Consider the following 24,654-nt stretch of genomic DNA (forward strand, 5'->3'; position numbering starts at 1 on the left):
GGAACACGGCGAGAAAGAGATTTTGTCATCCTCTTCGGGAGAAAATGAGAAAAGCGTTAAATTATGAGTGAGGTTCTTTCCCACAACTTCGCAGACATCGACATTACACAAAAAAATCATTAACACACACACGCACACACAGGCGGACACACGACAACAATGCGGCAATGCGAAAAGATTAAGAACATAAAAGTTTTTTTTCTTGGAAGCGTTCCAGTAAAATTCAGTCAAAAAAAAAGTTTTCCCGGGAGCAAGTTGACTTGGAGGAAGCTTTAAACTTCCTGGAGATGGAGAAACTTGAGTCTTCATCCACAACAATGAGGCTTTGTTTTTTGTGCGTGGGTGTACGCACTTGTAATATTTTTTTCCCAAATGAAGTAAAGAAACTTCTTGATTTACCACACGGTGTTCACATGAGGACATGCTGGTCATACATGCATGCGCAGGAACAATACGTACACGCGCGCGCCCGCACATACACAATCCAAGGTTGGTTGTTGTATCGCGGCTTTGTGCGGGAGATAAAAGAAGAAGTTGTTATCAGGCGGTGTTCGGCGTGAAATGAACAAATAAAGCGTAGCCGTGCTAAATGTGACGGTTCCCCGGGGCCCACTTTGCCCACAACGCTATGTGGCGCCATATTCCTGCCGCGGGGCGCTCTCAAGCAAAAATGCAGCCAAAAGTTTAGAATCGCGCACACCGTCAGGGTGCGTGGAAGTGTGTTTGTGAGAGCGAATGTGAGTCTTTGTGAGTCAAGTTGTGTGTACTCCTTCTACGTACACTTTTGTGTAAGGAGCGAGCATTATACACCGTTCAAAATGTTTATGCTGGTGCGCCATCATCATCATCATCATCATCATCATCTTCTGGCGCCTGATCTCCCTCGCTCCCTTGCACCCCCGCGCTCATAGTCTCTCCTTTGTAACTGATCCCAGCTCGCCGCGTAACGAGGCGCTGGGCCGCGAGGCGGGGCACCGTCTCATTTGCATACGTAACGAAGCAAACCAGCGGGAGAAAGAAGCAAAATGAAAGGATTTGTTAACGTTGGGATTGGGTTTTTTTTTTTTTTATGTTTTTTCCCCCCCCGCAGCGTTTTTGACGGCCGTCTAGGAAGCCGCTGGGAAATTTCTTTGCCGTATATTTGCATGACGGCGGCGGGGGAAGTGGAAGAGGATGGTTACGGTCCTCCCGTCGCCTTCTTCATCGTTAGATGTTGAAATTAAAAACAACAGAAACGAGTTTTTGACTGTTTTCCGTGTTTTCCCTCAGCAAAATTCCATGGCATAGTTTTTTTCAGTTTTTTTCCTTTGCCTAATCTGTGATGCAAAAGAATTACGGCGTGAAGCCGAGCCGTTATCTCGCTCATGCAGCACGAGAGCGAGCGGGAGAAAAAGCGCGAGGAGGTTGAATAATGAATCAAACACGCTCCCCACTCGTGCCGCGCACATTTCCCGCAGCGTGCGTTAAATATTGAGTGGCCCCCTTTCACGCAAACGGGGAACGGCAGTGATGTGTCAAAACCCACAACAATGACCCCGCGACCCGCCGTCGACTTTTTATCCTGAATTTTTCTTGATATGCTTTTGTGCGGTTTCAACTTTTCCTTTCGCATGTTCGGTGTCGGTACTTTTTAGAACAATGGTGTTAAACACGGTCGTCCCGGTTTTGCATTTTTTATGCATGGCGTAACACAAAACAGTGAAAACAGAGGGCAGATATCAGGAGAAGGGAAAATTTCACCCTGACACTCACTTCGTCGCATTTTGATTGATTGATTGATTGATTGATTGATTGATTGATTGATTGATTGATTGATTGATTGATTGATTGATTGATTGATTGATTGATTGATTGATTGATTGATTGATTGAATTTGACACAGCTCTCATACCGCTCCAAAAGTTGACAAATCGATAGGTTAACTTCAAAACCCTAATTTAGTGATGTGTGTTTCAGACTTAAAAAATCCTGCATCCGATATTTCCTCAGAAGTTGGGATATTTTTTCACACAGCTCAATAAATCTGAGAAATAGGAACGTATGCATTTTTAATAAACAGACAGTCCTGCCTCTGACAGTATTCCAAAATTGAAAAAAAAAACAATTCTCAATCTACCTTTCACGGAAAGCAGCAAATCAGAGGGACAAAAGTTCAACATTGAGGGTCAGTGAGACAGAAGCCCCCTTTTTATGCAGACAGTTCTGCCTCAGATACTTTCTTAGAAGGGCAAAAATGAGATTTTGGATATCAGCCTCCCATTTAGATTTTCATTTTCCAACAGAACAATAATAATAATGACGTCACCAAATTGACAATACTGTCTTCAGCCGCATTTAACGGAGATCTAATACTCAACGGAAGAAGCCCGGTGAAACTCTTACTTTAAGGGGCATTAGGGCGTTGCCCCTGACAGCAAAGTCAACCCTTGTTAGGGTAGAGATGCTAACTAACTGCCAAATAACGCCTGACGATGTGTATTAGTGTATTCACGTCTTGTGCGTAATAGCGCCTCCTGTAACTGAGCAGTGATTAGGGTGAAGTTCAGTAGAAAGACGAGGGAAAATCATCCGAGTGCCACTTTACGCTTCATTACACACGCACACACAGACACGCACACACTCAGACCCCCGGGAAGTCTCAAGTCAACCAGCAGGGGTCAAGGGGCACCAGGAAATGGACAGGAAGTGGACCGTGGAGGACAGGGCTGGTGTCTGAGAGAGCGACACAACTGGAGCAGAACAACATGGAGCCTCTAGACAAGCGCACACACACACACACAAACGCACACACACACACACACACACACACACACCTCGTAATGTCCCCTAAGCCAACAAATGTGAAGGATGTGATGCGACGTCTGACGCGTCCATTTGCAGTCAACGAGCCTGGGAGGCTTTGGCCCCGCCCCCCAGCAGCAGCTCGGCCAATGGGACGCCGGCGGCTATGAGAAGAGTTTACTGTAGTGACTGGAAAGTCAGACGGCAAATCGGAAGGTCGAAGAGAGCTCATTTCTCTTGTTCCCGAAGGAAGTGTGTGTATGTGTGTGTGCGTTTCCGCATATCATGTAAATGTTTTCTCAAGTGTGTGTATTTATGTATGTCTATGTGTGATTGCATGCATTTCAGTTGTTTATGTGTTTGTGTGTGTGTTGGAGTGCATTGTACCTACATTGAACAGTGTTTTTCACTAGTTTATATGTGTGTGTGTGTGTGCATGCGTGCGTGCGTGTGTGTGCGTGCGTGCGCACAAGTGTGAATTATGTGCGTGTATATTTCGATTGTGTGCATGTCTTACTTGCATTTCATCTGTTTCCATGCGTGCGAATGTAAGTGTGTGCGTGGTCACACAAGTGTCTGTTACAGTAAGACTGTGTGTGTGTGTTGTGTATGCATGGCGTGCGTGCACGTGTGCGTGCATTGGTTTACTATAGTCAATGGCACCAGTGACCCATGTTGGCCTTGGTGTGTTTTTATCTGTGCTTATGTGACCCGAATTGTAAATACAGAATCCTGCACCAAGCTGTGTGTGCTAATGCTTCCTTGAGTGAGCGTGTGTGTGTGTGTTTGTGATTGTGTATGTGACTGCATGTGATATGAATTATGAGCATCAGCCTCCCTGTGACCCTGATGCGTGTCCGCGCTGTATGACTTTGTATAGTGCATATCAATGCGCATGTTATCTGTTCAGTGTGCGTGTATTTGTGTGTGTGTGCGTGTGTGAGGTTAATTGGGGGGAGGCGTTTTAAGTGTTGCCCGGGGAGATGCGCACTCGCCATTGCTGCCGTCCCCTTCATTGGCTATTCAGCACCACACTCTGGACCAAACAATCCACCGATGCATAGCTGGAGGAGGTGGAAGGCGGTGGTAGAGGTGATGGAGGGGGATCGCTGCCGCAAGCATAGTCGCCAAGGAGGGCTCGTGGCTGGACTGAGCGGAGCAGGAGCGAGCCCCTATGCTGGAGCTCAGAGGGGAGGCTAATCCTTACACGCAGAGGAGGCGATAATATCCCAGGATTAAGCGGGGGAAGACAGCACTAACTCATCGTGGCGCTACCCCCTCTGTCGAAACACTTTCACAGCACTTGACTTTGCTCCGCCGTGTCGTGCGCCACGTCAAAGGCAGCGTCATAGAACGAGGGCAAGGGCAATTCGCCCTGCTTCTCATGCAGTCTGAGTTTCATGACATACATTATGGTGGAGTCTGCCTTTTTCTCAACTTGGGCTTTTCACACAGAACCCAGCATCATATTGCCACACAAATACAATCTGATTACGTGAAAGGGGCTCCAGAGGCCCACAGACTGAATTGAAGATGTAAATGCAGATATGGCTTTTTTTTTCTTTGCTTCCGAGACAAAAGCTAGCAAAGGAGGGATCCCGTTATGACTGTGTGCATTTAAATCTCTATATTTTCACCATTTCAGTTTTGTTGCTTTTCTATATGATGTTTTTTCTCATATTCTATAATTCCCCTCTCGCCACTAGATTTCTTTCACCCTGGAGATCATCGCTCTCATTGATCTTCCTTCTTCTCAGGATCTCCCATCTTCACCACATCTCCATCTCATCTCTTCAACTCTACTTCTCCCCTCTCATGTCGACTGCTTTCTCACCTCTAGTTCTCACATCTTAACTTTTTCAGATATTTTCTGTTCCCTCCTTAATCTTCTTACCCACTCGAGTTCTCATCTCTTTGCTTCTGTGTCCTCCTCTAGATCTCTACCCCTTTTTTTGTCTTAATGATCAAGTCTTCTACTCTGTAACTCCTCTCTTCGACTCTCCAACTCATATCGCTCCTCCGTTCTTCTACACTAGATTTTCTTCTTCCCTTCTAGATCTGGATCTACTGAAAAACTCATTCCTGTCGTCCACTGCTTTATCTTCTGCAGCGCTACTCTAGATCTCTTCCAACATAAAAAAAATCCTCTACCTCTCCTTTAGTTCTCTTCTCTTCTCCCCTCGAGCATAGCTTTCCTTTTTCCTCTTCGGTCGCACCCCTCCTTTCTCCTTCTCATCTACACAAAACAAGTCAAACATCATATTTACTCTTGTCTCATTCCTCCACCTCCATCACTCTCATCCCTCTCCTCTCTCATCTTCGCCACAGGTGACCGCCAAGGCACTGCGAGTGTGTGTGTCTGTGTGAGTGTGCGTGTGTGTGTGCCTGCGTGCGAGTTTGTGTCCTGGGAAGTGGATTATCACGGTGGTCTGCAGGAGTCAGCCGGCAGCCGAGCAGAAAGCTTTAATGAGAAGTCGCTGTTTACTGGGGACAGACTGGGACACGCACACACGTTACACACACGCACACTTGAAGCACACACTGTAACTATTGCAGTAATAGAGGTTGGAAGGTTCCTTCTACAAACTAGTCGGCTCTGTGTTTCCTCATTAAGGAGGACAGTTGGGACACTCACAAAGGCACACACACATGCACGCACAAAGACATTTCACAGGGTGGTTGCAGGTTTAAAAATATGTTTAAAAGACATTTTTAAGGCCACTTTGGTCAAATTTAACATGTCGCCTTCATTAAATATAACAACAAGGTGTGGGTGATAATGAGATCAAATGATACCAACAATTCTTTCTGCTTGTCTTTGTGGTCATAGACCTTGAGTGTATTTGATGTTCCGGTATCTATCTATGTCAGGTGTTGCCTTCAGGGACATTCTGAAATCACAGCTTTCCTCTCGCATGACAACTGAGTGATGGCTCCAAATACCTCCAACTATCTATCTGCTGTACTTGTATGATGTCTATCCGTTCATCGAGCAAGCTTGTGTTTAGCCTTCAGGGACGCTCTGAAACGTCCTCTCACGTGGCACCTGAAGTATATTCATCCATCTATCAAATCTAGTCCAGTGCCTTGAGGGAAGTTCTGAAATCATGGCTTCAGTCTGAATTTGAAGTGAGATGAAAAATGTATCTGACTCGTTATTTAATTTATCCACCAACACCAAAGTGTATCTATCTCGTCATTTCATTTATCCACTAAAATCTTTTATGAAATAGTTGTCAGACAGTGACAATTGTTTTTAACACAACATCTGTGTTGGGATCACATATAATTGAAGAGCAACATTTTTTTTCGACAAAACAGGGCAGAAGAGGTGTCATCTGTTAAACTTTACACCCCCGTCCCTGCTTTCACACAGCCACCATCCCAACCAGCAAGCCTCGAACACCGCGGCTACTATATTATGCTAATTGCCAGTAGACTAGTCCAACAACTGATCTCCCACTGATAAAGCCACAAATGCCGGATAAACCTCAAACCGCCCGGTCCCTGCTGTACCTTTTCACACAGCCATCATTTCCCCCTATTAAACATTTAATACAACCTCAGAATCCAGAAAATGAATAGCTCTCCTTTGGCTTGAGTTTCTCGTGTTAGCTCATTTCACACAAATGGGTTTTGATGGTGACGTGTGAAAAGGGCTAATGAAATTCTCGGTGGGAGGTTCAATATGATTTATTGTCACCTTTTCTTCCCGTACGGGTATCCGATGTGCGAATACGACCCTTTAGCGCTTGCAGATGCAGACAGTGTGCGGCTCGTAAAAAAAGAAAATTAAATTAGCGCTGAGCTTTTTTAACGTCCATTTCGCGTTGCCACTTTGAGCGGGGCAAGCGCTTAATAAACTCTCATTATTCTCTGATTCACGGCGCCAAAACACGGCTCCACTCCCGACGCTGTTAATTTGTGACGCGCGGCCGCTAAACACTTGGTTAGCTTTATCTGCCATCGTAACGCTTGCGCCGCGGCGCTTTATTAGCACTTACGCCGGCCTTCATTTGGCTGCGGTTAAATCCAACTCTTCTTTTCAAAGGGTTTTTGGCCTCTCAAGGGAATCTGACGCTCTTTAGCCGCTACACTATGTTTAACAGCACAGAAAAATAGCAAGTAGCTGCTAAGTATTTCCTTCTAAAAAAAAAAAAAATCTTTGCCCCCAAAGCAACCTAAAATATTATATTGTGTAATATTTTGAATTGATTTTGAAAATGACTCTATTTCCAGGTATGGTTTTCAGACTTATTTTGTGTTAACTTATGACATGTATAGAATGTAGCTACGTGTAGCTACGTGAAGCTGGCATATGGGATTAAAAACTATGTAAAAAGCACAGTGGACAGGATAGCAACCACCTTGGGGTGTACCCCGCCCAGAGACAGCTGGCTTTAAATAAAAATAAAAAAATGCCCTTGAGTTGGATAACCCTAAGATGGGTATTTCAAACCAAAATGGCCGACTTCCTGTTTCTTTTCAGGCATGGCTTCTTGAAATATTTTTGTGGGTCAACTCATGATGGACATTCCTACCATATGTATGTTGATAAGTCAAACTGGCTATGGGGGCTGATATTTTTTGTGAGACTTAAAAGGAAAAATTCAGTCTGTGTTGCACGCTTGACTTGTGGCACCCCCATACAGTCTTCTAGTGTGGAGTGTGGCAAAATGGATGACTGCATATGCACACACACGCACAGTATCAGTGTTGGTTTGTGTGTGTGGTGTCCAGAGAGTGGGATGGTGATTAGTGTTGGGATTCTGGGACTGTGGCCTCAGTTTTCATTAAGAGCCATAAACTCACATGTGTTACATCACCGCACAGACATCGTGTGTGTGTGTGTGTGTGTTTGTGTGTGTGCACACGCGTGCATTTGACCGAGCTTTGAAGACAGGCAAGTGCGAACGAGAAAGATGTTGTTTATCATGGCAGTAATTAAGCCCGCTGTTCAACTTTAATTAAAATATAACAGCAGCACTAAATATGAACACACACACACACAAAATACATTTTTAGCTGGCTATTTGCCACCAAAGATAACGCAACATAAATTGCGATAAGAAGCGGCATGATCCGATGTTCATGATCCAAAAAAGGCCTGAAACCAAATGAGATTAAAATGTGAGCTGGGGAATGTTAATTATTAGGGAAACCTCAATTAAAATCAAAATGGCTTCCTACATATATAAATGCTTGGCCGTGGGCAAAAGTCTTGGGATGCCACAAGCTTAATACGACACAGTTAGCAGGATTATAACAATGTTGCTGTTTAATGAATTAAATCAATAAACTAAACAAAACACACAAAAACATAAAATAGATTTTGTATTGAGCCAATTTATATTCATATAAGTGCTACTGATAATAGATGGATGAATGAATCACAAGAGTCCGTTCAAATGCCAAATTTTTGTTACATACAAAATGGGACCAATCTAAATGTTTTTCAAACAACAAACATGCGGAATTAGATTTTGAAAAAGCGTCGAGTAGATCACCACCAAAGCCACATTGCTAACAAAAGAATAAAGATCTGTATATGTTCAGAGTCGTTTTGGTGTTTTGTTAAATAACTGACTTTGGTCGTCAAAACAAAGAATGTCACACAACCTGTGTTTTTTCAGGAAGGGCTTATTGAGACTTTTTTGTGGGTCTGCTTATAATAGACATTTCGCATCTGGTGCAAAAAATTTTAAGTTGCGTAATTTGCCAAAATGAGCCTAAAATATCTGTTTCAAACCATAATGGCAGACTTCCAGTGACATTTTGGGCACTGCTTCTTTCTTTCTTTTTGTGGGTCTAGTCATGATTGATAAGCCTACCAAATTTTATGGTGAATTAATCAACACACTACATAAGCTCAGCACGACTTTATTGTCATAAAAACGTGTGAATACAAATCATCATCATAAATACATTCACAGGCACAACCTCCTGCTATAGCCCCCCAAGTAATGACTACATCCCATAATACACACACACACACACGCACACATACACACTCACAAACTACTATTACCGACACGCAATAAATAGTCCATTCAACTATTAGGTATTGATAAGAAGAAAGGCTTGATTGACAGCTTGCGTGGAGGGCGGGACTTAAGAATGTTTTGGTAGGTTACATAGTAACACTTTTCGGTTTGTTAACAAAAGTTAAAGTCGTATGAGCTGTTGTCATGCCAAGTCATGACTTCTTTGCAAACAAGTGCATTTAATTACTCCGATGTGGCATAACAGATTTGAGAAGTTGATGTTAATGGTTTTAGTGATTTTTTTTGTCAGACAATCAATTACTTGGTAGCGCTTTAACCCTAACCTTGACTTACGAATTTAATTTGTGCCTTCCCCAAACTCATAACTTAATTTACACGTATATGAAATTATATTTTCTTATTGAAATGGATTTAAATTCCATTAATCCATCTCCAGTCTTCTGAAAGAACGCTACAATTTTGTTGTTGTTTTTAATAGAGAAAAATTGCGCTTATCTGAAAGAACACTCATCGTCTCCATGCCGTTTGACACTTTGTCATTCACAATAGCCATCTATCCTAGCCTAGCACTCTACCCTAGCCACATTGCCCAGCAAGCTAGCCTGCCCACTTAGCCTAGCAACTAGTACAGAACCCGTTGAAATATCAGAGACTTTAACAAGCAAATAAAGGAAAACTGCTTTTTAGGGAGAAGTTTTTTTTTTTTTTTTACTTCAGCAAAAGCAAATTGCTAATAATGCAATAGAGCTAAACGATAATGTGGTTGTTGTCATTATTTGAACATGTAGTAGTATTATTGTCAATTCTTTGAACTGCTTTCAGGAAGTCACGATGAAGACCTATCATTTGTGAAATATGATTATTGGGAGTAGTTCCTATCTGTAATATAAAATTTGCATTAGATTTTTTTTTACACATTTTCAGTTATTACCAAGCACAAAGAAAATATATCAAAAGTTGTTGTGCCATTGGAATTCTTTTGTTATTTTTTGGATTTGATTTTAGGTATTCGTTTGGAGGTTAGCATTTGAAGAATTTGAGTGTGTAGTTAGGGTTGGTTTAGGACTAGGGTTTGAAGGGACAGTTTTTTTTTTTAATTCAAGATCAGGTTTGTGTTAGTCGGCTAAGGTTAGTCAGGGTGAAAATGTATTAAGTGGACTGGTAATTTGGCAAGTTTATTCACCTCATAATTTTAAATGTATCAGTCTTGCACTTGCATTAATTGATAACCTGGGTAGCTCAGTTTCGAAAAGGTTGGTGACCCCTAGACTCAGTGTTCAAGTTTAGTTAGAGTTAGTTACAATAATTTAGTGGCTATTGCTAGAGTACATTATGGATAGGTTTCAATTAGGATTTGGCTTTAAATGGTTAGGGTTAGTTGGGTTCAAGTTAGTCAATTCATAGTTAGAAGGTTTCATTGGGGTAAATGTTAAAGTTAGGGGACTGTTTTCGATCTTAAGTTGACTAGATTTGCTGGGTGTAGTTTTAGGGTTAGTTTGGTTGATGTTAATTGGTTAAGGGTGTGTTTGGTCAATTTAGGGTAGGTGGTATGGTTTGGAGCTAAGGTTAAAGTTGAGGTTTGAAGTTGGGTAAATTGAGCTTACTGTTAGTAAATTTAAGGTTGGTTCATTTGGGTTAGATTCAAGATGCTTGTTATGGATCTATGGAAACCCTGTTTAAACTGTGATCGTACTTCCTGTTACATCATGTTTAACATACTCAATGAAAAGAAGCTTTATAGGTTTTTTTGGCCAGTGGTTTTAAAGTATTTTAACAATGAAATTTATTCAGACCAATTCAAAAAATAAATAAATAATTCTCACTTTTCTGGCAGGAATTCTGTCCAGTGAGAGCCATTGTAATTTTCACCCTGTCCTCCGAAACAAACACAAATTAAGTTTAAAAAAAAAAAAAAGTAACCCTAATGCTGTGAAAAAATCAAAAAGAGGTTAAAAAGAAAAAGAAAAACTTGATAATCCAGTCAGTCCATGGGCGTCCCAAAAACGTTTTCCTCATTCCAAGAAAGCACAAAAACTCATTCAGGAGCGTGGAAAAAAAAATCAATACAAATGCAACAAAGACTGGGAAAAAAAGCGCAATAGTGTTAAAAATGGACCAGGAAGAATAAAAAGAGAAGACAAAAAAAGTGTCTTTGGGACTTTTTTGTCTTAAGGAAGTCTTTTTAGTCCGGCCGCCCTCTCCGGCTGGCTGCTGGACGACGCTGCACCTACGAGAGGATAGACACGCAACGTCTTACACCTCAGTTCACCTCAGGTCACGCCAGGCACAAGAGCACAGTCCATGCAAAAAAAGAAAACAAAAAGAAAAATTCAAAAAATGGAGGGAGAGATGGGATTTCAAAATAGTAGTGGCTTGAAAAAAATTTACCAGTAAAGCAAAATGGATTCTTGGAAAAAAAAATAGTATGTACATTTCTCATCATTTGACATCAAACACAAGACTAAAAATATAAAACCTTTGAAAAAATGCAAATATGCAAATTGAATGCGTATTTAGGTTCAGTAAACATAAGCAAAGACCATAAACGTCACCTACAAAACACTAAGACGTTTTTTTATATGAAATCAAACAGACATAGTAGCATCATGAGCCACGGTTAGCATCACAACGGCAGTCTACTTACTAATTAAGTTAAGCAAGTTAGCACTTTGTTTTCCTTTCGTGAGAACACATTCTGAAGCGACCATTTTAGTCTTATGTGGCTCAATTGCAGAAAACTGGTTTATAAAAAAAACTAAGCCGTTTTGACTAAGTAGCATGAAATGCGGTAGACATGTCTATCATGATTCATAAAAAAAGTCAATGAAGGCATGCCAAAAAAAAAGAAATCTACCATTTTGACTCAAAGCAGCCATTTTTGGCTCAACTAGATAAAAAAATAAAAGTCAACACTTGAAAGCCAGTTCAGTTAGCAACACGATACTTGCTAAACATGAGTAGACCCACAACAAAATCTCAGAATCCTTGCCTGGAAATACAGAGTAAATCTGCCTGAAGCAGCCATTTTAGGCCCTGGAGAGATTTATGAATACATATACTTAACCGCGCTAATAAAGTGTGATTGAAGTATGAAATAAAAATGATGCGGCTTGGCGTGTTCCTCATTACAAACGGTCTCTTCTGACTGCAGTCATTTACACTCCGCTGAGGAAATACAGCAAATATTTGTTTTATGCTAATGAGAGGCGCGTGTCGCAAGCAGATTGCCTCAAAGCAAACAAACACATCAGCAAAGAAGTCCTGCGTGCCGCCGGACGTTTTCACAAGATGGTCGCAGCTCCTTCAAGACGCTAAAATGCACTAATGGCCGCCACTCACGTTTAATGTGCATGGAAATGAATCTTTAATGGGGGTCTTCACCCGACGCCATGTTGTTAAACATAGGCACGGTTAGCGTACATCGCTGGTAATTACATCATGCTGAAAGACAAACATACATTTTAAGCCAGAAAATAACGGCATCACTAGTCGCTCTTTGAGTTGTTGCCAACAAGAGGTCCCATTTTGCTGTTTGTCGAGTCTATGAGCAATTTTGCTAAAAAGTCAATTAATGGTGCCAAGTTGGTCATTGTTAGTTTGTTTTATTAAGTATTAAATGATCCTAATACATTGTGTAGTAATAAATGTATGCCAAGGTTACTCTGTCCCACAATAGAGAAGACAAGTCGCAGTCAGAGTGAAGGTGAAGATGGCAAGCACGTGTCGCACGGACGTAGCGTGTTGTGTCGCACATGAAAAGGACGCCAGTGACGCACTTCCGACTTGACCGGCTGCAGTCAAGGTATTTTTTTTTTCCAGTCCGTCAAAGGCGAGTGGAAAAAGAAAGTCAGAAAAAGGATTTAAAAAAGAATCACAAAGGAGAGGAAAAAAAGACCACAGAAGAGGAGACGAGATGAGATGAGATGAGATGAGATGAGATGAGATGAGATGAGATGAGATGAGATGAGATGAGATGAGATGAGATGAGATGAGGAGGCATTGAGAGGACATGCGTGGGAGAGAAAAAAAACACTCCAGAGAAAGAATGACACGTGGGTCACACCTTCAACAATAAACCAAAAAAAGTGATGAGTGTGTGCGTGTGCATGCGTGCGTGTCATTTAAATCTTTTAAGAACACTAAATAGAGTCTCGCTGTCGGTCGGCGATGATTGTTGCTCTCCAGCTTCTGTTTTCTCCTCTTCTTCCTCCTTTCTCTTCGTCCTCCTTTCTCTCCCGATACTCATTTTCTCCTCATCTCTCTTTATCAATTTCTTCCTCATCTTCATCTTCCTCCTCATTTATCTCCTCCGCCTCATCATTATTTTAACATTTCCTCCTCTCCTCCCCTTTTGCATTTGTCTCCTTTTCCTCTCTCGTCTTTGTCCTCCATCTCACTATCTCCTTCTTCCTCATTTTCTTCTTCTGTTCTCTCCTCTCTCCACGTCCCTACTTCCTCCTCCCGCTGCTGCTCATTGTTCTTCCTCCTCCTCTTCTTCCTCCCAGTCATCCTCATTCTACTTCTCTTCCCTCTCTTGCCACTCTTGCCTTTCATCCTCCTGTTTGTCCCCTTTTCTTTTCTCTCCTCCTACTCACTTTACTTCATCCTCCTTCAACTACTTTTTTTTTCACCTCTTCCTCTTGTCTTCTTGTTTTCCAACCTATTGGCATTTCTCTCGCTCAGGAATGATGTGATAAGCAGAAATTTGTCGCCTGTTCTTGATCTTCTACTCAAAAAAATGTGCTGATCGTATCCACCGGTGTCTGTCGTTGCGGTGGTTGTGTGGAATTCCAAATATTGGAATGAAAACTGAATTCAACAGGTCAATCGAGGCAGCAGTTTGACTGAATGGACTGGCGTGACAACGCAAACACGTACTAGGTGTGAAGCTTTTCAGACGTTTAAATGAAAGGAAAATGAATCAAATAAGACGTTTTTAATGTTAGCATGTTAGCATGAGCGAGGTCCACTCGAGTCCTTGGCCTCGAACGTTCGTGTAGCTTTAGTAGATAATCCGCCGGGCCTTTTGAATTTCTGCCTTTTCAAGCTGCATTCACACACCCGGCCGCCTTTTCATTTGCTCTTTTGTGCGCCGCACAATGAAGGTGCAAGCAGAAGCGTCGCCGACGCCGACACTCCTCAAGCAGTATGCCTCTCCCGCCCGCTTTAAAAGAAGGTTTTGTTTTTTCATGTCGGCGCTGTCTCCATCTTGACTTCCCAAAAAAAAAAAAAGCCTCGGGCACCCGCATCTCGCTACCGTTAACAAGCGTTCATTTTGTTCCTGACCCTTGAAGTACATGCACCTTGAAAAAAGTGGATTGAAAAGTGATTTGATCAGCAAAAAAAACTAAACTGAAGTTACACGATGTCAGGTATTGAGACGAAATATGAAATGAATGCGGCAACATTAGAAGTGTGTTTAAATCAACAGAATATGACATAGCTATGATAAGTTAGACATAGATGATATAAATATGCGACTTTAAAGGTTTATGGAACACAAAACAGGATCTGAATATCATCATGTCAAGCTATATACACCACAATAAACATGGCACACACGACAGCCAGATCAATAAAAAAATAAAATGCAGCTTCTCCCCAGACTCCATCAGACTCCAGAGCTACTGACATCACAATCTGTCAACCACTGTGCAATATTTGATTTTTTTTTCCCCATCCTGCTCACTTAAAACGTTTACACTCTGCAATACCTCTGCAAACTGAAACACTTGAATACCCCACTGCCTGTATCTTCATCTAAAAACAGATTTTTTTTCTTTTGGCACGAATTAGACTACAGCAAACCCAAATACACTCACCCCATTTTTTGTGTGCTGTGATTTACTTTTTTATATAAGGGGGATCCGATTGGTCGTCAGCAAGACAAATCAACTCCGACTGGACCAATCGTCACCACAACAAACTGCAAATAGGAAATTGACTTCCTGTCACAAGTGTGAGATATGCGCCAGAAAACAACGCACACACGCGTGTACAAGCACACGCACGACAGGTACACACAAGTGGAGGCGGAGATGAAACTCAACGCTTACGTGCTGCCGCACACTGATGGCTATATATTTTTGCACACACGCACAGACGCGGTTGTATTTCTGAGAAGTGACTCATGACTTCCTCTCAGTATACAAACGTGTGAAAATACACACACAAGGGTTACACACCAATTTGGAAGGGTTGTTATGGCAAAAATGTCTTTCTTCAGTTGTTGTATGAGATTTACAATATGAAAAGTCTTTGGGGTTTTTTAATTTAGAAAGTAGTCTGATTACTTTCTTGGAATAATAGAGTGAAGTGATATTTTGGGAAAATACGCATAGTATAACAGGAATTTTAGAATATATATTTTGTAAGTTTTAAGGATATTATTATTTTTTTGTCGTGTTGTCCTGAAGTGATGTTGAGGTGAGTGAGGCGGAACAAGACACCTGCCACCCGGTCGGGAACTTGTCGGATGTTCCCGAAGCATGTGAATCGGCCGGCCAGCCGGCAGACATCTGCCGAGACATCTGGGCTGTGAGCCGGTGTGACGAGGACGAAAATGAAGACGCTGCTGCTCTGTACACTGACGGCCTTGGCTTGCTAGCGAACAGAGCGCCCCGTTAATGGAACAAGAGGACGAGGAGGAAGAAGGTTGTTACGTTCTGACTTTGTCATCCTACGGGAGAAGAAAAATGTTTCTGGGCTGCGGGGGAGGTGACCCCGTCATCCGGGACGCCCTGTATGTGTGTCACCATACATTGTGTGTGTTTTGTGTGTGTGTATGTGTGTGTGCGTGGCCCCCCAGGCTCCGTCCTTGGACCCCCCCCCTCTCCCCCACCGGTGTGAACTCTGATCTGTGGCCCTCAGTGATGCTGCATGACGGATGTTCCTGCTGCTGAACAACATTGACACGCTGTGTTTGTGTGTGTGTGTGTGTGCGTGTGTGTGTGTTTTTGCATGTGTGTGTTGTTTGCATTTTTGTGGAGTTTTAAATATAAAGTTTAAGGTAAGATCTGTCATGACTATCATGAATCATCGTAGAAATCAATTCATTGAATGTATTATCATTGTGAATATATATTGATAGCACACCCCTGACTATTTGTGGGGCTGTGGAGATCTTCCTACGGTTACTTTTAATTGAGCTTGGCTTGCCCGAATCTTACGAATGGACTCCAGCAACTCATTGCGCCAAGTAGACCGTGTGACTCTCATGCACTGAATGTAAAGGCAATGAGGGTAGCAGCTACCATCGGTTGGTTGTGTTCACTCCCACAACGGCGCAAACGCCTCTTTCTACCTGCGCCAAAATACCAAAAGAAAGAAAACTCAAAAGCGCTTGGACTACGCTTTGCGCTAGATTTGTAGGTAGGCAGGAAAAGTGTGATTTTTTTTTTTTTTTTAATGGATGGCATTGTTTCAGTAACCTTACACAATAGTGAATTTTAGTATATGTCACAGGGCACAAATGGCTCCCTGGTTGGAGTTTGGACAGTCCTAAATGTACATTGGGGCTCCATCAGAAGAATTCAGTTGGACAAAGAGGCTTTATCCCACTGGTACCTGCCACACGTCCGCCCCCTCCCTGGCGTCCTGCCGCCCAGTGTTAATGTAAGCCATGTGGCGCGGGCGTAATGACATATAATGCTATTGTCTATCAAATCTGCTTAGGATCAGCCAGGCCGGGATGCGGCCGGGCGAGCCGAGGCAGGATGGGCAGATCGCGCGCCGCGGGTGACGGGATAATCCAATCACGGCTAGCGGATCACTGTTCAGCCCGCTCGGCGTATAGCGGAAGCACCTGGATCTCGTTGGCTTCTGATTGGTTGCGGGTCGGGAACTCGATTGAGACTGGCCAAATGATTTGAAGAATCGGTTTGTGGGGTCTTTTCCTGCCACACGACATCTATCACATTCAAGATGGAGTTTCGGTGCGATGAGTTCACACCCCAAAAAAACTGCGATCGGAACATTAAAGATTTGGCTGAAGGAGTGAAGAGAAGGAATCGCGGCGCTAATGAGGTGGATGACTTCAGGCGATTTTCCTGTGAATGGCAATCATTTACTTTGAAGTAAAAAAACGAAATGGCTTCAGTACGTGATACTTTTTTATGAAAACACTCCAAGGCCGTAAGTAAGTTAAGCGTGACAATCGATAGTCAAAAGCCAATACCCAAACGCATGAAAAACAAGGAGGAGGAGGAGAAGGAAATGGCACAGGAAGAAAGTGAGGAAGAGGCAACTTTTTTTTTGGAATTGGACATTCGAGGCATGTTGCAGTTGTCATTTTTGTGTCAGCTTTCATTCGACTAACCACAAGCGAGGGATTTCCGCTTTGGGTTCAATCATTTTTACTCGGCTTGTTGAGAATCACAATTGTTCAGGGTCTTACTAAATTAATGATTTAATCAGATGAGTCAAAACAACAGCAATATTAAAGAAAGTGCAGGAATTTCTAGCACGTAGAGGCCAAATCCTAAACATGACAACAATCTCCAAGATGTAAAATAGACAAACTTTTTTTACCAAGTAAAACGTCCAAGCTCACCAAAATTTTGCAGAAATAGTAAAAATGACAAAGGACGTGGACTGGACGTGTGTCTAATGCTAAGCTAACAAGCTAGGTAGCAAGTTTGCTCTAGCAATGAAAGTCTCCCAAAAAATGTTGGTTTTGTTCTAAAGACCACAAAATCAATAATAATTTCAAGAAATATCAATCCATCAAACTGTTAACTTGATCTTGTCCCCGAGTAAGCGGCCTGCAGTACAAATCTCATCGTAATTAGTCGCATGTAGGCTAACGAGCTCCCGAACCAGGATTACCTGCCCGTCTATGTCTAATCCTGAGATCATCTGCCTACCATTCTTCGCACTTCTTTCTCATCGCTCGTCCTTCCTCACAAAGTTACACGACCTCAAGAGTTGAAACGTTTTCCTGTCTACATGTTTACAAAATATTTTGACAACTGGATGTGGTTCAAAAGATATTTTTCCTCTATTTGAATCTCTGTGAAATTTAAATCTCTGCGGTATTTCATTTTTCAAGGACTGGCCACAAGCCCGAAAATGTATCCTAACAAACTATCCTTTATATAAATCTTTGTTATCCTCAAATCACATTTAAACCTAAAAAAAAAAGAGAAAAATATATAGCCTGGACTTCTATCACAACCCAAAAACTCGTAACCCAAGAGAAAGATTGGCTTTAGGGTTAGTCCAACTTTCATCCAATACTAACCCAACTCATTCATACAATTCTCTAATCAACGTAACTCGCCCATTAACCCAATAACCCTTTTTACTCGAAGGCCATTCAAGACATCCTGACAATCCAAACCTGGAAATGTTTCCAGAAAGTTATTGTTATGAGCATGCAAGCATACGTAGCTGAGACCATAATAAACTCGGCCCAAATTTGAGCGCAGACATGTTTGTTTGGACGAACACTTACCCCCGCTGTGTCGGAAACCCTTTGGGCGGAAAACCTGATTAACTCGGGAGGGATCGTTGCGCTAATACGTGACAAATAAGTGGATTAGTGGAGGGTCACTGTGGATTAGCTGCCGTCTTTTTTGTTCCATCCCGACGTCTCTCCTCCCCAAAAACCTCCCCTCGTAATCTGCTAAAAATCCTGTGAAGCAGAAGGCTGGTGGCCAAACAGCTATCCCCCATTGCTTCAGACCGGTTCTTTTCATGGCTGGCGCATTTTTCAGGTATAATATCACATGGAACAGTAAAGTTTCAAAAGGTATGATCAAAGACACACACAGTGGGGCAAAAAAAAGTATTTAGTCAGCCACCAATTGTGCAAATTCTCTGTAATTCTCTTCATAGGTACACTATAAGAGACCAAATTTAAAAAACATCCTGAAAATCATATTGTCTGATTTTTAAAGAATTTATTTGCAAATTATGATGAAAAAGAAGTTTTTGGTCAATCATGGCCTCGATCTGGGTCTCCATGCAAGATCTCACCCCGTGGGGTCAAAATGATCACAAGGACGGTGAACAAAAATCCCAGAACCACACTGGGTCCCCCTAGTGAATGACCTGCAGAGAGCTGGGACCAAAGTAACAAAGACTACCATCAGTAACCAGGGACTCAAATCCTGGAGTGCCTGACGTGTCCCCCTGCTTAAGCCAGTACAGTCTGTTGTTTGACATTCCATATGACATTTTCACAATCCTCTTCTGGATCATCCAAGTGCTCTCTAGCAAACTTCAGACGGGCCTATCTATCCACTGTATTTTTTAATTTTGTAATTTAGTGTATGGAACAGTGTTTGTCAACTCAATTCAAGACTTAACATACGATTACCTCCTGGCTTTGGACCGCCGCCCTCTTCCACGCTCTGTCTGTTAGCCCACATAAAATAGCAAGCATCAAAAGCACGTGTTGCCGTGACAACCGCCCTGCATGAACACCCCATCCGCCCCCATCTTTCCATTCACGCCTCAGTCCTAATTGGCCGGCCTGTGCCGACGGGTCAGAGAGGTCGCCCGGCGGATGAATGCCGAGGCGTCCGCTCAAACGTGGCCACTTTCATCGCCGCTTGCTTCGGCTGAAGGGACGCCAGCAGGGCGGATAATTGGCGGGCGGGTGGCTGCTCGGAAGGACCTGGCAAAGCCTTCGCAGCGTGGCCACAAGAAGGCAGCGCAACGAGCTATCATTTGCTCTACTTCACACACAGAAAAGAAAAAAAAACACAAATAAACGCCTGCTGGTTTGAGATGGCGCCAAAGGTGGCAGCTGTTGGTTAGCAACAGGTGCAATGTGGGTGAATATGGTCACTCAATTTTAAGCTGGTCCTGCAAGAGTAACACAATTGGTTTTGAATGATGACTCTTAAAGCGGTTTGAAGTCCATTTTCAGGTACCTATGGCTGTTTGTCTCCTATCATAGGTTAGAATTTGATTCTTGGCCTTGGTAATGAACATTTCTGTGTCATATTTTCAACACTAATGGGTGCATTATGATGATACAAATATTTCTGAAACTTCAAACCAAAAGGACACGAGCCCAAAATGGAGTTTTATTTTGATTCCATACGTCATGATGAACATGCGTGTCGGATTTTGTGCCAATCAGACACATTTCAGAATGGATTACTGAGTTACAGCATTAAAGTCTAATATTTCTTTCCTCTAGCCATATTAGCACTAATGTTTTTTAATCCTGTCATCAGCATCAGAGTGAGTGACAGGAAACGCTCGAGTAGGTTTTTTTTCCCAATATTGGTTTAAGAGTGCACGTTTACCGTGAGCTGCTCATTAATTAGCGAGCGCGACATTTAATTGGCGCTATGAGGCCAGCGTGCACCTTTAAGCCACGGCTAATCCATCAGCCGCCACCCATTTTAATTGCCTCCGACAACATTTTAATTGAAGTGAAGGAGAGGCAGCTAGGGAAAGCTTTTATTTTGACACAGGAAGTGACTGGCAGGAGGTCTACGTGTCCCAGAATGTTCTTAACTAAACTGCCTTGCAACTTGTGTTCACTTGATACCTTTTACTGTCTCACTTAAAGATATTTGGAGACATTAAAATTATTTTTGTTTCTTTTTTCACGAACCAATTGCTAAGCCAGACACTGGATGCAAATTCTTACACATAAGCCTAATGCTAAGCAAAATTGCTAAATTAGCATAACCCTGTAGCCAATGCTAACATGCATTTGATCTCATTTTTTTTCTTAGTTTTGCTGATTTCTCTTGTATAGAGGAAAGTGTTTAACATTCTATGTGTGTGCCACTAAGCGTACTCATTTTCTTTCCGAAATGTAATATGCGTGCGTGCATGTGTTTGTGTGTGCGTGTGTCAGGTAACTTTCCATAGACAATTAACCCCATCATCCACGACAACAACACCAGCAGTGGGTGTCTCCTTGTTTCCATGGCGACTTATCTCTGAGGACAGGGACAGGTCAGCACGAAAACAAAGTTAGACACACCAGGGACACACTCGCACTCATACACACATGCACACACACACACACACACACACCTGTTTACATCCCCCGCCGAGATCACGCACACTGTGCCTTGCGTTCATTAGATCCCATAATGCAGCGCTAACCTAGCGACCAGACCTGTGGCAAACTCCCCCGCTGAGTTTGTGCTCTCATTGGACGGCTTACTGACCCCAGACCTCCCGTCGGTCGCTGGGCCATCTGCATCGTCAGAACTCACCGGGAACAGCTGGCAGGACAGGAGCTGAGCCAAGAGCCAGCGGGTGGCGGCTTTGGGCAACCCGCCTTTAGATCACAACGACACGTGCCGCTAACCTCCATCATGTCACATATGTGGATTGTTTTAGGTTATGCTTATTACTATCTACATTTTCAGTGCCTCTAAATGACGTGTGTTTTACGCAGAAACCAACAAAGGGGGATCATGTGATGGGGTCACAGTATTAAAATCAGTCTTGAAATCTTATTTTTTAATCCTAACCCGGGTTTGACACCTTAATTTCAAACCCTAACGCAACACCCTAAATTGAGACCTCATCCCTGTCTTTTTGAACCCTAACTCTGGCTTGAAACGTTCATTTGAAATCCTAAATTGAGTCCGTTCTTTAAAACCCAAAGCCTGGCTTGTAACCCAAACCCTTTCACCTGGCTCAGACACTTTTGTATTTTGAAAACACTTGCATCCTGACTTGGAAACTGGTATAAGGCCCATCCTTGTTTAAAAGGCTAATTGGAAATTCTGTCTTGTTTAAACCTTGTTCCTGGGTTGATTACTAACAGACAGAACAGCATCGCTGCTGTGTTGCTGTGTGAACACCGACAATGGTGTCAATCTTCTCTTTTGCTGTGTTCCGTATAAAAGGCAAGACGCTTTACTCCCTGTGTGTGTACAAAACGTCCAACACAGATAAGCTGAAATAAACAACAGACCTGGAAATAAATCCACCTCGTATTCTCTCTACATCCATCGGGTGGGGAGACGCAGAGGAGGGGGGGGGGGGGTGCACGGGAAGAGCTCCCCGCAAAGCTCCTCCACATCACAGCAAGCGATCACTCTGCCACACAAATAGCAAAACACAAAAACGGAGAGGAGGAAGATGCGCGTGTGCTTCCATGGGGAGGAATCACCTCTCCTATCAGTGGCGCTTTTATCTGCCGGCTAATGAGCATCACACACACTCACACGCACTCTTCCTCAGGACGGCAGTTTCGTCAGCCCATCTCTCAGTGAGTGTCCCACTTCCAAAAGCGTGGACGTCCGCTTTCATGGTTACGCAACGGTGCTGCCAGCGTGTGCGTTGTTCAGCCTGGAAAGCCTTTGAACACACTCGAACACTGCCGGCTCTAATGACTGCGCGTGTGTGTGTGAGAGCCATTATTAGTTTTTTGCAAAGTAAGCAAGCTGCCAAGAGAGGAAATATATGTTGGCCTGATGCACGTCCTCGTCGTGTAACTCCTCCAGCATTTGTGTGCTTCGTGGAAAACCTTGAACTTACTACACGAGCCAAGACACAAAGATTTACCGTACGCGTAAACAGAAAAACACATCTGCAACATGCTATGACGTCATGGCGTCGCCATCAACCTGCCATATCCTCAATCTTCGATGTCACTCGTGACATCATCAACTTGACACATGGGCACCGACGTGTCGAATAATGTCATTATGTCATCCATTATGTGACATATTCAACCTGCATCAACCAGTAGCCTCAACATGGTATGATGTCATCAACTAGCAACTAAATACAAAAAAATCATGCACAAGTTAGTTGGAAATGACTTTTCGGAATGCCCTGCTGTCAAAATTGTTAGCCGAACACAGAGACCGAACAACCTCATCATGATGAGAGTTGGCGGCGCCGTCCGCAACATTGGCTTGCGTTCCTGCTTCATGAAGATCTGCTCGCTTGCATCTCGCTGCACTCTAAAAGCTCTCGTAATGGACACTAATGCCGGCGGCTCTAGCCTGCTTTGCGCCGCTAATGTGTCCACTTCCTGTCGGTGGCGAGTGTGCGTGGCAGGAGAGAGCATTACGATGATGGCGATGATGAAGATGATGGGGGATTTCAATGAGGTCTGCTGAGAGTTGAGCCAGCGACAGGAGGCACAAAATGGAGTCTGCGTGTGCGTGTGTGTGTGTATGTGAGTGAGTGTGTGTGTTTGCAAATTTATATCTGCCGCCCGCATCAGTCGGTGTGAGATTTTCTATCTGCGCTCTTCATCTTCATCATCCTCACTTTGTTCCTATCCTCCACACTTCAAAGCGCACACGCACACACATAAATTCTCTTTCACATACACACATGGATACAATTGCGCACATGCAGATACACAGTCTCATACATTTTGTCACAAACACACTCGTGCCCACTCTCACGGTCATACACTCTCACACATGGTTTGTCTCACACACGTGCACTCTCGCGAAAACCCCGAAGCATGCAACAAGTGGATGCTTGTAGGTTACTTCTTCAATTTTCTGGCTTTTGACATGAAGGTTCGTGAGTTTTCATGTAAGACACCTGGGATCTCTTCGAAGTGGTCAATAAAGTTTTAATTTTAAGGATGTTATTGCCGCGTAGTTGTTCACATAGCACGTAACACACGAGCAACAACACACCGGCGGGTGCAGCATCTTGGCAGATGGACCAGCTTTTGCCCGTGACACGCGACCCCAGTTGAGCGGCCGTTTGGTACACTTAATGCCCCTTGGTGGATTACGGTGATATGGAGTTGCTAATCTGGATTTCATTCAGAATATAATCTGCAGGCCTCACATGTGAGCAGGCTTCTCAATGCTATCCCACAAAAAAAAAAAACATTATGTGATGCGGTTATCTGTCAATTGCATGTTTTTTTTACTGCATGTAGCTGTTGCTATAGCGACTAATAACGCCAGCATTCAATTAATACGTGCGACACACAAAATGGTGTCACAAATGTTATTTTTGAACACAACTCATTTTAGTTCTCATTCTCTTCAACATACTATACCTGACACAAATGGATGTAAAAAAATTCTACAATTGTTCCATTTAATTGTTAAGCAAAACAGTAGCGCCTATTCTGTCTGAAAGGTGTGAATGTGCGTGTGCGTGCGTGCGTGCATGTGTGTGTGTGTGTGTGTGTGTGTGTGTGTGCGTGTGTGTGTGTGTGTGTGTGTGTGCGCGCATTTGTGAAGGTAGTCAATCAAAGCAAAGCGCATACATCAGCAGCTCATTTGCATACGGGATCCGCACTTAAAATAACATTTAATTGTCCACTGAGGCGATTTATTATTGAGTCCATTTGCATTGATTATTTTGGCTTTAACACACACACACACACACACGCACACACACGTACAATGCTAAACAGTACGATTCAATTATTGAATGTGTCTTACAAGCAATATCTCAACCTAAGTCCATTAGTTAGCTTCATCAACTCTGACCTGTACGAGATGACGACCTTTGAAAGTAGGATGTCCTCTCAAGAGGTATTTCATAATATAACATAATGAAATATGAATATATGATAACATCTTTCATAATTAAGACTGATTGAGTTAACCCTACAGAACTTGTTAACATCACAAAGCTAATCCTAATTAGCTGTTCTTCATTCCACAATTAGAAGCCCTCAAAAATTTGAATTGTATTATATTTTCACTTAAAACATTGGCCATCATACAACAAAAAGATTAAGCAACAAGGGCCACCAAATAAACACAACAATTAACAAAGGAACATGTTTTGGGTTTAAGACACCTTGCCAATTAAACAAGGTAGATTCAAGAACGAGGTAAGAAACGCAACGCTAAAAAAAAGTGTGGCTTTAGCCTGTTCGGGTTCCAAGCCGCCATATTACACAGGGTGCATACACAAAGTGAGCCGACAAAAACGGGCTGACAAA

The 24,654-nt window shown here is 42.9% G+C and overlaps 1 protein-coding gene across 2 annotated transcripts in view; it reads right to left on the reverse strand.

Annotated features, from left to right (window-relative positions):
- Nucleotides 1-24,654, reverse strand: part of LOC125965703 (protocadherin-1) — a 79,701-nt gene that overhangs the window by 12,166 nt on the left and 42,881 nt on the right. The window contains exon 5 of one of the 2 annotated variants that reach the window (XM_049741579.2): nucleotides 8,646-11,013. The exons of the other annotated variant lie outside the window; for it this stretch is intronic. Coding sequence (XP_049597536.1) covers nucleotides 10,955-11,013 — 59 coding nt within the window. The 3' untranslated portion in view covers nucleotides 8,646-10,954. Of the gene's footprint in view, nucleotides 1-8,645; nucleotides 11,014-24,654 lie in introns of those variants that run through there. 2 annotated transcript variants of the gene reach the window in all.

The sequence above is a fragment of the Syngnathus scovelli genome, chromosome 1 (genome assembly GCF_024217435.2).
Source record: "Syngnathus scovelli strain Florida chromosome 1, RoL_Ssco_1.2, whole genome shotgun sequence".
Classification (NCBI taxonomy): Eukaryota; Metazoa; Chordata; class Actinopteri; order Syngnathiformes; family Syngnathidae; genus Syngnathus; species Syngnathus scovelli.